Below are 14,928 nucleotides of genomic sequence, written 5' to 3' on the forward strand. Positions count from 1 at the left end.
ATTTCCAGATTCTTAACTAGATTGTGGGATTACTAACTAAATCTGGAATGTGATGTATGGATGGTGTCCTGAGGCTGGCGTGGTGCAGGCCACTTCAGTTTTATACATACGTTTAAACAGAGAGAGAGATTTCTATATTTGTTTCAGTGAGATTCGATCAAGAGAGTGCTCTGTAATTTCATCCATCGTTCAGGGGCTGTTTTTGAGCGGTCGGTTAAGCGTCAAGTTCATGACCTCTGCCGACTCAAAGCCCTGCCCTGTTCCTCACTTTGTGCTTTGTTCTGGACACAGACGTAAACACAGAATGGCTGGTTGGTCTCCTTGGTCTATTAATCGGAGTAAGGCAACTAAGGAAGTTGATAACAGACTTTGAACTCATTCGCACACCTATAAATGGAATTCTGTGTCTAAACTGGTTTAATTCATTCATTCATTCATTGTCTATAACCACTTTTCCAATTCAGGGTCGCGGTGTGTCCGGAGCCTACACGGAATCACTGGGCGCAAGGCAGGAACACACCCTGGAGGGGGTGCAAGTCCTTCACAGGGCGACACACACAAACATTCACTCACACACTTTCACCTACTGACACTTTTGAGTCACCAATGCACCTACCAATGTGTTTTTGGACTGTGGGAGGAAACCGAAGCTCCCGGAGGAAACCCACGCAGACACAGGGAGAACACACCACACTCCTCACAGACAGTCATCAAAGTGATAAGGGTAATATGAAACTGATCTGCTTTTAGAATTTGTTTTCTGTATTTAACCCAATCCGTGCAGTGAAACACACATTTACCCACACACTAGTGAACACTAGGGGGCAGTGGGCAGTGGGCAGCCCTAGCCACTGCACCCAGGGAGCAGTTGGGGGTTAGGTGTGTTTCTCATGGGTACTTCAGTCATGACCTGACGGCTCTGGGGAGAGAACCAGCAATCGGTTACAAGCTCAGTTCCCTAACCACCAGGCCATGGCTTCCTCCTTACAGTAGTTTACACAGTTGGAGCTGGTTTTCTTTTATAATTCCAGGTCAAAACTAGAGCAACTTTTACTCAGCACTCTTAAAAATTAAAGGTGCTACAAACTGCTCGTTGAACGGTACCAAAGGAGAACCACTTTTCCATTAAGAATCATTTTTGCTGTCAACTTTGTAGTGGCTAAAGAACTTTAAGAATGTGTGATGGATTTTTAAAACCTTTAAAATGTTCTTCACACACCTCTTAATCAACCATACTTCTTTGAGAAGTGGTTCTTCTATGTCATCACTCAATAAAGAATTTGCGGTACCTTCATATTTAAAGGCTAAACCCCAGCGATATGAAAGTGTCAAACAAATAAATACAGTGGAATTTGAGTTCCTAACTTGTGTTTATTGATAGTCAGAAAACATGTTATTTCTTACTAATTGAAGGAATAAGGTTTAAAAGACCGTTGGTCCCCCCCCCCACCCCAGCGGTGTTGGGAAACTCTAATAGGCGTCTTGCCTGTGACGTAGACGGTGGACAACAACTCTAGAAGCTGCACTTAATTTAATGCAAAATGACGAAAAGGTGTGTTGTTTTTGGCTGCAATCATTCAATGTACAGTGGGACATCTGTGCACAAATGGCCCAAAGATCCCAAAATATCCAGAAAATGGACTAAATTTGTCAACTTTAAACGGGCACTTTGGAAAGGACCATCCGCTCACTCCGTTATCTGTAGCTCATTTCACTGGCGCTTTTCCAACAATATGGGCATGTAAGGACACCAACGAAAGGTGTTCAGGAGCCTCTGTAACATGGAGGTAAACAGGGTAAGGACACTCACTTCGCCTGTTTTAGTTGGTGTTAGTTAACGTTAGCTTGACTTGCTAAACTCGGTGGCTCAGATTATACTCGGCTACGTAGCTGCATTACGGAGGTTTATAGTGTCGGATGAATTTGAGTTCGACTTCGATCACATTTACAAGAATAACGGTACCTCTAAATTTGAGTTTAGCTTATTGCTGGGCTATTGTCATGAATAATGGTGGTTATTTAGCTAGATACTGTCATAACAGTCAGTCATAACGGTGTTTTACCGCTGCGTTGTTCAGCTGTTGTCCACCAGTGACGTCACGGTTGCATTCAAGAATTTCCGTAGCGAGCTCGGGTTTTTCTGTCAATTTAATAAAATTGTCAGTTTTAAAGCAAATTAAGCTGCTATTTTCATTTTAATTCATACTTATATATGTCAGTAACTACAATAATGTTAAATATTCATGGAGGTCCATTAAGTGGTGCTTAGCCTTTAAGAGTGAGTGTCATTTCCATGCTCAGGGGTAGTCTCTTGTGAATGGGTGAGTGTGGGCTGCCCTGTGTTGGACCGGCGCCCCGTCCACGGTGTGTTCCTGCCTTGTACCCAGTGATTCTAGGTAGGGTCCAGACCCCACCACGAACAGGAAGTGGTTCCATAAAATGAATGAATGAACGAATAAATGGATGGATGAGTGGATGAAGTCAGTAGAATGATATTGGAATGTTCAAAAATTTGAACAGGGCAATATTCATTGTCTTTAAAAGTTGTACGTTTATCACTGGATACAATAGTGTTCGATTTGGACGAAGCTATTCCCACAGAGAAAGGCAGGTTAGGAATGGATGTCCTTATGTGGTCATCTTACAAACATGAGGATGAGGACTTGACTTCAGAAAATCATAGCTTTTTTCTTGCATTTTTTAAAAACACGTTAAAAGTTCATAAATAAAATAATAAAAAGTGAGAAATGTAGAGGTTAGCTGTTAACGGGGAGGTTTTTCTGTGGGGGGGGGGTAAAAAGCCAAGCCAATGTAGAGCTGACCTTTACATGAAAGGAAGTGGCATAGGATGTTGGTGAGGAACCAATAACCAATTAGTCCAGTAAAATGAATAGGAGTATGCGGATAATTGCCTGATATCAATAAGCAGATAGCAGCGTGCTAACGATTATTCCTTCATGGGAAATAGATATTGATATAGAGTTATGGCCGGGTGTGTTCAGTGTGTGGATTGTGGGGGTGGTGGTAGCAGATCCATATATTCATGTGCTTTCCCGCGGAACTCTTTCTTTAATATACAAATATCGTATTAGTGTGTTTCCAGGCGAATCCCAGATGTGCGCCCAGAGCAGTAATCTTGCTTGGAGAAAAATCTCTTCACTGCTGCTTCTGGAGTAACATGAGTTATTACCTGCAATGAAATCATAGATCATAGCAATCAAGAAACAATATTTTAAGAGTTTGTACATTGATAGTTCTCAGGGCCATTAATATATATTTTAAGGAGGCGTGTGGGTTGCGGAGTGCTGTAATTTGGTTTTGTCCGTGTATTGCAGGCTCGCAGATCAAATTGCAGGGCCCTGCTGGAACTCGGCTCCGCTGTGGGGATTTAGTGGAGTTTATCCGTATCGTAGTTTTCAACGTCTAAAAATAGGCAGCGTTTTTATTTAGTGAGTGGCTCTCTCTGTCTTTTACTCTCCTCGTCTCTGATCTTTGGCCAGAGCTCATGTAATGCCCCGTAATGTGCCTATAAATCACTGCCGGTCAGCCAGAGCACGCAAGAATGTAAAGAATTCAATGCGGCTTCCATCTATTTCCCTCTCTTTCTCTCTTCTCTTTTCTTTGAAAGTCTATCTACAGCAGAGCGCGGTCCCTGCTCTCTGTCTCTCTGTCCGCAGCTGATTTTCTCAAAATTAATTACGTATTGGATTCAGTGATGGATTCCGGAATGTGCTGGACCTATTACGCCGCTCTCCTGCCTGAGCCCCTCTTTAGCTGATGCAGTGATGTGTCTGAATTAGGCCTGACCTTCTCGAGTGTATAACACGGGCTCTCCGGCTGTGCCAAAAAACTCCTGCTGCGATTAAACAGGGAGGCTAATATGGGCTCCGGGCCTGCTGGTGCTCTGCAGTGAAGGCCACCGCTTTGCGCAGGCGCATTGGCCACTTTTTGAAAGAATAGACCCCCAGTGCCCAGCGGTGCCCCAGTTTGGTTCTTTTCTATCAACACGTTCTCTGGGAAATGTCTATAAATACCTCGAAGCTGAAAACCTCAGTCACGTCCCTGCATATAACTGTTACACACGCTTATTCAGCACTCATATGAATGTTATACGTAGTTATGAACCACCTAGATTTATAACAGCTAATTGGACACATATAACCATGCTATATATGTGGTATTACTATGTAATACATTGCATAATCATTAGCAAGGTTAGAAATATCTAACCTTATTCATTTATTATCAAGTTATTACAGAACACTAACCCCACACCAAGAATAAGAAAAAAATTAAGTACATTCGCTGCATAAAAACAAACGGGGGGAAATACAACTTCAATGCAGCCGAGCGCTCAATAGAGTGTGCGCTCCTTTTAACTGCGCGAAGGGGCCACCGGGAGGCCAGCTCCTGTTTTGCATAACGAACACCACTGCCTGGTGATGGATGGTGAGCAAGAAGCACAGCGGGGATGTGCTCCAGTCTCTAGCGGCCACCGGAGAAAGACTAAAAAACAGGCAGCTTTTGGTATTTTTGTTTTCTTGTTCATTTTAAATGGTTAGGTCTACTATCAGTACAGGAACCATTCATTCACACTGTTGTAAATAAAAAAAGTTCCCCGGGAACTCTAAAGGCCTGCCATAAGCAAAACGCTTCCATTAGAACCGTTCCTTAAGGAATCAAACTCTGTATCAGAACTGATCTTCCGAGCAGGGCTTGGACGATAACATCGAAGTAATATCGGCATTGAGCGATGTTTGTTAGAAAATGAATCAATCATTATCGGAGAGAGGTTTCAGGTGGAACTATGTTTCCAAACAATACCCGGGATGTCTACATTTCCTTGCATCTGTAACTGTACAAGAAATGGCTAATCCCTGTTTATCTTGATCCAGATTCCTGCATCTTCATTGCGGTTATGTTTAGACAAATACCACATATCTTGATTGTCTTACGTTGGCAAATTTTTTGGTCTAGATCTTGGTAAACTTTAAAAAAACTTCACTTTTTCAGACAAAACTCATAAATGTTACTTTATAGACGCTAGTATTCCACACCACCTTTTCCATTTTAACAGAGTATCCATATCATATCGACCAGATTCAAATTACGGAGGTCAATTAGGCTTGGATCAAGAAATGATTTATCGCCTCGTTTAAAATGGAACTTGAAGGCAATATTTCCGAAAAGAAGAGTAGATTTTTTTTTCTTTTTTTTTTTTTTTTTGCTATTCCTTGCTTAGTTTATAAAATGACTCACGATGACACCTTAATTAAACACAATTAATCAAAATGAGCTATCGCCCACACAGCCTCGGCGCAGCGCCCACAAACGTCGCCCCGACCACGCTGACTGCTTCACGACTGTGTCGAAATATTTGGGAGATGGGAAGATAGAGCACATAGTTGCGAGAGAGAGAGAGAGAGAGAGAGAGAGAGAGAGAGAGAGAGAGGGAGGGAGGAGGAGTGAGAAATGAAAACCAAAAAATCAAGAAAGCCCAAACCTACGGGTCTTATCTTGTTGTGCTCTACTGAGGAAGAGCAGGTTGGTGGCTACAAGCAACCCCCCCTGGCAGTGATGACGTGTAGCTGCTGTGCTACAGAACGAGAGCAAGCTCAAGAATGAAAGAGAGAGAGAGAGAGAGAGAGAGAGAGAGAGACTTGTCCAGATGATTAATGGTAGTGAAGCTGTGGGCGGGGGCGGGGGGAAGGCATGTATGTATCTATAGATTGTTTTACAGAATACAAAATACACTGCTGTTAAACGCAGTGTTGTGGAAAAAAAAAAAAAGAAACCAACAAACTTCCAAAGTCACCTTACAGCAAATGCACAATGCTATTTTTCCAGGCTGATTACGGATAACTTTGAGGATTAAAGAGAAAAACATCACGCCTCTGGATTCTTAAACATGCATTTATTCAACTTATTCAAACTGTATTGAATTTACAGGGAATAAACAACGAGCACAGAAATGAACACAGATTCAACTACACTTCTTCACCTCAAAATGAAAAGCCTTAATATCCACAAGACAAACGACAATTCACCGAATATTTCTTAAGCCTAGACCTGCACTGAACACTTGAGGTAGTCCCTGTTCAACAGTATAGCACCACAGAATTGAAGAAGGCTGAAATGTGCGCATATATAACTGTGATATTGTTATACAGCAGGTACTACTATGTTATAGATGGTGTATTACTATGTTATACATAAGGACCTAATAAAAGCCTTGTAAACCATCAATGTTCTTACTGAATACAGGGTACAACTGAATAGAATTCAAAGAAGAGCACAAATGCACTCCGTATGATGAGGTTTTTGCATCTATATACATCACATGTCCTTTTTCAAAAAATATTAGCCATAGTATTTGTCCCCAGTTATTATTCATCTCCAATTACTCTTCTCCATCTTCAGAAGGAGATATGTGAGGCCACCATTCTATGTTTTGTTTTAAACTGATGTTGATTCAAAGCCCTGAACTGTTTTTCATACTTGAGGAGAATGTAAACTGCCCACATCACCTGCTAGCTAGCATCTATTAGCGGAGAGGGGAGAGGGTCTGTCCTAACCACCCAGAAAGCAAGGTCAATTTGAACATGTGGTGCACCAGATATTCAAAGTAATGAGCTAATTCCTAATGAACCAACATCCTTTAAAAAAAAAAAAAAACAACAGCAACAACAATCTTTATAACCTTGCATCCACCAGCATATTTTTCCAGTGCATAAATACAGAGCAACAACTTCCTCCGACAATGCATTATCTTGCCTTATTTCCCCATTAAAGTTAAAAAATGAACGCACTTGTTAGCGTTAGGAGGATTCGTATGCTTTTTTAAACATGCCGTTTTCTGGGCTCAGTAGATAAACTCTCTGAAGTGGGCTGGCGTCCACGAGTAATAAATCTCGGTTCTTTTCACAGAGTGGGCTGCAGCTTATCCACTGAGGAAAACCTCCCCGCTTTGCTGCATATTGGCTGATAACATGTAATTCTCCTCTGGCCCTTTGCCCGTGACAGTGAACTTGGCTCTGCGTTTCTTCTAAGTCAACGTTCTGCCTGTAAATCAGCTTCGGAGGGCAACAAATCCTGCCTCTCCTCAAAGAGCTGCCAGCTTGGGAGTCGCGCTTAATCAGAGGATGGCATGGGCATGGGCAAATTGTCAGCAAGAGATAGGGCTGAAGGAGTGCCGGGCCACGGACATGGTCATGTGTTGGCTTGTGTTGATTCTCTGAGTGTGTTGAAGCCTTCCTGGGTCAGTCTCTGGTCAAATTGACGAAAAATATTTAAACAAGTACATGAGAGTTGCTCTTAAGCCAGTGTACGCAAACCTTTACATGGAACATATATATTGCTGCATACATTGGTGGAGGTGGTGTTGGCGTGTGGGAGGGGCGGGGTGGGGGTGGTGGGGCGGTCACATGTAGGATAATAGACCCCCTTCACCCTGTTCCTGCGGACGGAGTTTGGAAACCGAAGCTAAAGGTGAGTCAACTAGGTTGGGACCCCTGTTGAAGTCCAGTGCTACAGGTGAGCCTGCCTTTGGAAGTAGGAGCCAGCCTTTGTAGGTAGCGTCCGTATAGCTGCTTTGTCCAGAGTTTGAGAGCCGGAGGTGGCCTTGAGGTCTGCTGTCCACCACGCCACCAGAAGTCTTGGGACCCATGGCCCGGCACAAGTACGATGGCCAACCCCCCACCTTCCCCTTGTGGTCCTTCTTGTACTTCATACGGCGGTTCTGGAACCAGATTTTAATCTGCCGGTCTGTGAGCTTCAGCAGCGAGGCCATCTCCTGTCGCCGTGGGCGACACAGGTAAGCGCTGAAGTGAAACTCTTTCTCCAGCTCCAGCAGCTGAGAGGAGCTGAAAGCGGCACGTACTCGCCTCCCACCAGAGCCGCTGTCACTCTTCCTCGTCGTCTCTGGAGAACAGGCATCGTCTCTGGCACCTGGGAGGAAACAAAGACACAGAGCTCTAAAAATACACCCTCGGATCAAGTCCTCGTCTTAGTAGATGCTCTGAATCCCACAGGACGGGTTTGAAAAGCCCCCTCAGGGACCCTCAATCAGGTTCGGATTCCAGTTCGCCAGCTGTTCCTCAAAATATGTTCATGAGGAACGACCAAGGAGGATGGATTCATGGATAATACACATAAGAGTTTAATGCACAGTGAAGATGATCTTACAGTATTTGAAATAGACCCCCATATGAATGTATGACAATGCCATTCACCTGTCTGTTCAATGTAGTAATAACCCAGTCACTAACTTCCACTACCTGCTCAGAACCACTGGTCAAATAAGACTGCTTCTGTTTCAGAGAACAATAGATGGACCTCATTCACATTTTGATTCAACTTTTCCGTACCACGTTAAAATAAGACTACACTTATAAAGGCTTATAAATTGCTTAATAAATGGTTATTCATTAGGTTGTAAACACATTCAAAGCCAATAATTATCCTTTAAAACACAGCGAAAGGAAGTGCAACAGTGGCCTCGTTTTTTGTGTCAGAGAACGTACTGAAAATATGTGAATTTTAGTCATTTCAAACATTGAGGCACACTACATTATCAGCAGTGTCTGAAAAAGACACTCTGTTGGCGGTTAATTCATTAAATATTTAAACTTATCAACAAATACGTGCTGGAGTTGACAGGGTTAATGCCAACTGATGGCGAAGACAACGTATGGTCAGTGTGTGGCGAGATCTGAGGTTTAACCCCGTCAATGGATGTGGGTTCACTATTTGGCAAACAGCAGGTCACAGTTGCCCTACCCTATCTATGTGTTATAACTGATTATTTATGAAAAGTAATGTATTAACAACATAATTACTAACTATTAGTAGATTCGTAAACCATATAGAAACCTTTAGAAGTGAAGTCTCATACGAAAGTGGTACCAAATTTTCACAGCCACAAACGATAAATTTTAGTAAATTAAATATCTACAAAAAACGGAGATACGTGTTTTTCACTGGGCAAAGACAATATGTACCTGAACCTTGGTAGGAATAAGAGGAAGGTGGTTATAAACAGCAGAGCCATTGGGTATTGATGGAAGCATATTAGAAATGAATGTGGACCATGTTCGGACACCCGTGTACATCCAATAGGGTATTGTTTATTCAACTTGTCTACTTCCCTGCTCATTCCCATACGAATCTCGATTACACTTCGGGTTCAGACGCATTGAATAGGCTACATCAGTTTTTCCCTCATTGGCCTTTATTTCTGACCTGGGTTCAGTGCTGTTTGCAGAGAATGGAACAGGCTGAACAGCCTCAGCGAGCTCCTCGGGCCTGTGCTGAACTCCCACTCTGAGAATTCGAGGTAGTCATTTCCATAAAGGATTTATTCTGTGTACGTTTTTTTTTTTACTTATTAAACTTAAGCAAGCTGAGTATTCTCCCTCACATTAAACACACACACACACAAACTAATCTTTGAGGGGAGAGCAGTCCCACAAATCAAAATCCCTGTATATTTTGGAAATGTTTAATAATTGTGTTTTTAATTATTTCAGTGAGTGAGAACACTTAAGCATTCCATCGTTACTTAATTGCCTGTCCCGCCCGCTCCTCGGTGGCCATACGTTCAAATATACTGTTCTCCTACAGTGCTTAGAATGGGGACAAATTCATCTCAGGGATTCGTCTCCATTTCCCCGCGTCCCTCTCAGCCTCCTCGACAATAACCCGAGATTTTTACGCTCCTCCTTCATCTTATGAGCATTTCGTTGAATGTGAAATAAAGCGTTTTTTTTTTGTTCGTGCCTTGTTCATTATAAATAATGACCTTCTACTCCTAGTTGTAGCCACTTGCCCCACTTTTGAAGAAAGATTGAGCTTAAACTTACAAGAGCCCAACATCACTGCAGATCACTGGACGTAGTGAAAGAGGAGGAAAATGAGTATGGATTCATTGATAAAGACTTGTGATTAACAGCTCAGCTCTCTAATGAATTACTGCTTGTCAATTAGCCGACGCCACTGCATATGTGACAAATCATACTGGAGTCAACCCCAGCCTGCCTCGATAGCTCACTGACTAAGAGATGAATCAGAGATAGGATTTACCACTCTGTACCTACTCAAATAGCCAAATAAAAAGGTTCTAGGTAGGGTTCTTCGACTCCCACTGTTGGGCCTGAAGGACATTTTATTCCAGTGTGTACTAGTTCTGTTTAAGAATAACAGCAATGACTACTTGCCTTGACTTGATATGGCTTGGCCCTCAGTAGTGGAACCATGTGGAACCGCTATTACAACGGGATCATAGAGTAGAACCCAAAGCAGTCATGAAAAAAAAATGTATGTGTTAAATTTACATCCAAATGTTCTAGATCCATTTTGATTGTTCTATCTAGCACAGTTCTTTGATTCTAACAAGCTGGACTTTGTACAAGAACCCATTTTGGTGCTATATGGAACCATATAAAATAACTACATTGTTATACATAGAACACACGGTTCTATCTAATCCAGTACATTACACCGAACCTTTATCAAAAAGGGTTCTATGAACGAAGGGGTTATTGTACCCCAGCAACTGTTTTGGTGATAATTACACTGTTATAGAAACAAGTTCTTCAAAGAACCGTTCATCATTGTCCACCTTAAAGACCTTTTAAATGTAGCCTTCTAAATAAAAGGTATTAGATTGGGTTCCATTGTGGAACCGAGGAAGTTGTGATCATGTAAACAGTAATGAAACACTCTTTGGCATGTTTTTGAAGTTTATCAGAACCACTGAGGACTGTGGACCAAGCCAGTGGAGCATTATCCAGGACCCCACTAATGCACCATTTTAAAGGTGCACATATAAATGCAATTCATTCATTCATTCATTCATTCATTCATTCTCCACAGCAAAGTGTTCAAACCTGATTGGCAGACGCTCGGAGGGCCATGAGCTGCTTGGTGAGCCATCCAGGGGTACACGGTCCTGGAGAAGATGTTCTGAGACATGATCCCGTTGGTTCTGTTGCGGTCCATGTGGTGAGGTCCAACCCCGGGTGTGTTTTGGCCAAGGCCACCACAAGACCTGTGGGAATTCTGAAGGAAAACAGGCTCCCACACTTGGCCTTCACCGTGCCCAGGCTCCAGCGCAGAACTGCCCTCCTGCAGGACACAGGGAGGAGAACACTGTTGGTGCGAGGGAGCGAGATAAAGTGGCTCGAAAAGCATTTTGGACACAGAACCATAATCAGGGTTCCCCTCGTGGCGTGATAGCGTTTGCATTTCCAAAGCGTTAGTCGTCTAATTACTCAAGCCGGATTATTAATCTCGGTAAAGTAGTCAGCACTCACACGTATTTAATAGTCTGGCAGCGCGCGTGAACCCTGGAGTCACGTGAGGCCGTCCTCCAATAGCCCTGCGCGTGGGACGACGCCGGAGCAACTTCTCGCCGGAGGAACACAACGCCGCCGTCTCCATGACTTTACCTCGGTCTCCTCCGGCGGTTGACCTGTAGACCAAGCAGAAAAGTGGATTAGAGTTTACAAACTACCGGGCTTTAGGAAACAAGCTGAGGGAAATGGAAAGAGAAGGGGCGAGAGAGGTAGAGAGAGAGGGAGGAAGAGATTGGGAGAGAGAGAGTGAGAGAGAGAGAGAGAGAGAGAGAGAGAGAGAGAGAGAGGAAACCATACGAACCGAGAGAAAAACAATGCGTGGATCATTCACTGGGATCGAGTCTATTCTTATTTTCAACCGTGGATTTGCAAAACGCAAAAATAGTGCATCTCCGTGAACGTAAACGAACGAGTTGACACTGAACAGTTTAGAATGTCTGTCATTTATATTATGGTATGTATATTGAAATACAAACGCATATATTCCTAATATACCGTATCATGTTTTTTTAGTATGTTGTTTTCCTTGCTACATTTTTTTCTATTTTGTGGACAAGAAAAATCTGTTTTTTATTCGCTCGTAATTAAATCGTATCTTGATTAAAGTTCGTTTCAGTTTGTGTGTCTTTTATTCATACACCTTTGATAGATGCGACCAAGTGTAGCCCATATTTGACGATAAAATAATACTTACGATCTATTAAAATATCACAATACTTGATAAGCGTTTGTAAGGTTTGTCTGATATCGGCCCCCTGACGCCTTAACAGTTTCGTTTTTTTCTTTGTAGCTTTTAATATTAATTTGTACCTGAAATAACTAAAACGTCAGCGGCACCACTGGGTGTGGCCAAACAAAGGGAATTTGACAATCATTGTCAGGAACAATGCACAAAACAGCGAGCGTTCATATTCATTTTTAAAAACCGTGAAAAACTGCTACTTTCAAACTTGATTCTTGTTGCTGCCGGAGAAAAGGTTTGGCGACTGCGGTGAAATTCTTCTTTTGATATATATCTCTTTTTTTTCCTCAATATTTTCTGGGGGGGCGTGGGGGGAGATGATAATCGTTAAAAACAAAGCCCAGAACAAAGGACGTGAGCTCGTGCAGCCAGATCATAATTCAAATGAAGAGATTTAGGGGAAGGATACTTTCTGGAACTCAGTGAGTCCTGCGCCCTTGGACCTGAGCCATTTAGATGAATGGGCTTTGATATTAAAAAAGTAGGAGTATATTAATGGAATGAAAATTAAGCCCTGTGACGTCACGTGCCCATGGATAGAGCTATTTACTGCTTCAAAGTTTTTACTTTTTTTAGACCTCTCTATAAACATTGCATTTAAATATATATATATATATATATATATATATATATATATATATATATTATGTATAATGTTTATCGTATATAATAATAATAATAATAATAATAAATATATATAATATTTTTTTCCATCAGTGTAAGTACAACGGAAAACGCGCAAGCTCACAATCCCTTTTCTTGAGCTGGAAAAGCTGGAAAAGCTCTGCTGAAAGCTCCACTAACTTGTGATTAATGGAGGCTCTAACCTGCTTTATCCCTCCTCCTCAGTGTGGAGTATTAACTCCAACTCTCAGAGAGCTAGTTTGGGCATCTCTAAGAAGGCTTAAATTAATAGAAAGACTTATCTACATGTTCTGCTTAGGGAGATTTCTGAATTAAAGACTACGTCAAAAAAAAAGAAACAGTCAATAGCTTGTAGACGGGCTGTGGAACTGCACTTTGGCAAAAAAAAATAGAAACAAAACGTGACGTGACTTATTCTGGGATCTACCACCGGGACCACAGCCAAGAAGAATCCGAATTTGAGCATATTTCATTCATTAAAACGTAGCCTTAACCAAGTCATTGAGAGTGGTTTGGTGTGAAGTGCTCTATTCTAGAGAAAATGAGTGGGTCAGGGTGGTGCCAGAAAAGTTTAATGCCTCTAAAATCACCTCACAAAGAGTTAATACAAGGAATAGTTGCAGAAACACTGTAGACAGATGATCGTTTCGGCGGAGGGGTACATACTGAGAGACAAATTAGTCCCCAAAGAAATGCGTTATGTTATTATTATTATTATCAAATTAGCAATTACTTATCACTATTATTAATATCACATACCAAAATGTATATATTGTGTTTACATACTATAGCTACTTTAGATGTAAATAGAGATAATGGCAAATTTGGTCCCTCCACCCCCACACTCACACCCACCAAAAAAAAAAAAAAGATACGGTAGATGTATGTTATTGTCACTAAAGGTACAAACAGCGTAAAGGCAGTTGTGATAAATCCAGTCATTACCGAAGAACATACGACGTCTTTAAAATGTACAAATAGTTCATAACAAGGTACAATTATGTTCCCAAACTGAGGTACTAAAAAGGTACCACCACAGTGACAGTATTTTTCTGACAGTGCACTGTACAGCCACCTTTTAACATGTCTATTATGGAAATTTACATTTTTTTATTCCCCCAGAGCAGTTTGCCATTACTTACGTTTCAAATTAAAACGGTCATAGGGTTTGGAAAGGAACGGCCATATTTGTTTGGTGGAAACATGACCCCTGGTTCCTCTCAGTGCCACTGGGAAGAAATCAGAATCAATTTCTGTACACTGCACCCGCTCTCATCAAATCAAATCGAACCACCCTTGTTTACATCTCTACGATTAGCTCCGCATTTTGAAAAATGGATGGGAGCTCCCCATTTAACGAACACCGTAGGTGTTAATTAAACGCTGTGGGTTTTCATTCAGGTCCGCTGTGTTGGCTGTGAACGCTACCGCGGATCGTTCTAACCCACGGTGCACAGCGTCGGAATAAAACACCAACAGCCCAACAGCGACTCGTATTTCCCCCACTTTAAACCTCTACGGCCTTCGCACTATTTATTTCATTTCGAACGCAGTTCTCCCAGTCGGAACAAAACGGACCATTCATAAAGCCTTTATTAAGGAAGAATATGGAGAGGGAAAAGAGAGAGGGGGAGTCGTGCCCCTATCCTCTTCATTTGTAACTCTAAAATCAATCTTGTTTTAAGAACGATTTGTTATTTAGAGTTCAGTGAATTGCTGTCACAAGGCTTGTCAAATAGAAGCATTCACTATGCATATTACAAGTCCGGCTTCTGCCGAGCTGCAGCGCCATTAACATGAAATATTACCGCGCGCCAGTGTGCAGTGAATGCGAGCTAAGGCCTACTCATTCCACAAATGAATTAAAGACCCTTATGCACTTAATATGACGCTGGGCTACTTACAGGATACAGACTTTCTACTGGAATGTCCATTATTATTATTATTATTATTATTATTATTATTATTATTATTATTATTATTAGTAGTAGTAGTAGTAGTGATTAAAATTCCCAAAACATACCAACCAACTGGATTAGTAGAATTTTGATTGAGTAGGAGCTTCCCATTCGTAGCGATTTTGTGGGTATTCTATTATCATTTTTCAAAACCAGTCTCTCATCAGATTAAGATCATTTTGAGTCATAACATTATCTAAATACTAATTGTGAGGTTTGCCATTAACAG

General features: G+C 41.7%; 1 protein-coding gene across 1 annotated transcript; it reads right to left on the minus strand.

The window, feature by feature from the left end:
• Nucleotides 1-7,420: 7,420 nt before the first annotated feature.
• hoxc3a (homeobox C3a) lies at nt 7,421-11,408 on the minus strand. The gene is made up of 3 exons (XM_066672305.1): nt 11,313-11,408; nt 10,887-11,124; nt 7,421-7,947 (listed from the first exon to the last, which is right to left on the minus strand). The coding sequence occupies exons 2-3, from the start codon at nt 10,996-10,998 to the stop codon at nt 7,421-7,423; spliced, it is 639 nt and encodes a 212-aa protein (XP_066528402.1). The 5' UTR covers nt 10,999-11,124; nt 11,313-11,408.
• Nucleotides 11,409-14,928: the final 3,520 nt, after the last annotated feature.

This window comes from Hoplias malabaricus, chromosome 5 (assembly GCF_029633855.1).
Source record: "Hoplias malabaricus isolate fHopMal1 chromosome 5, fHopMal1.hap1, whole genome shotgun sequence".
NCBI lineage: Eukaryota > Metazoa > Chordata > Actinopteri > Characiformes > Erythrinidae > Hoplias > Hoplias malabaricus.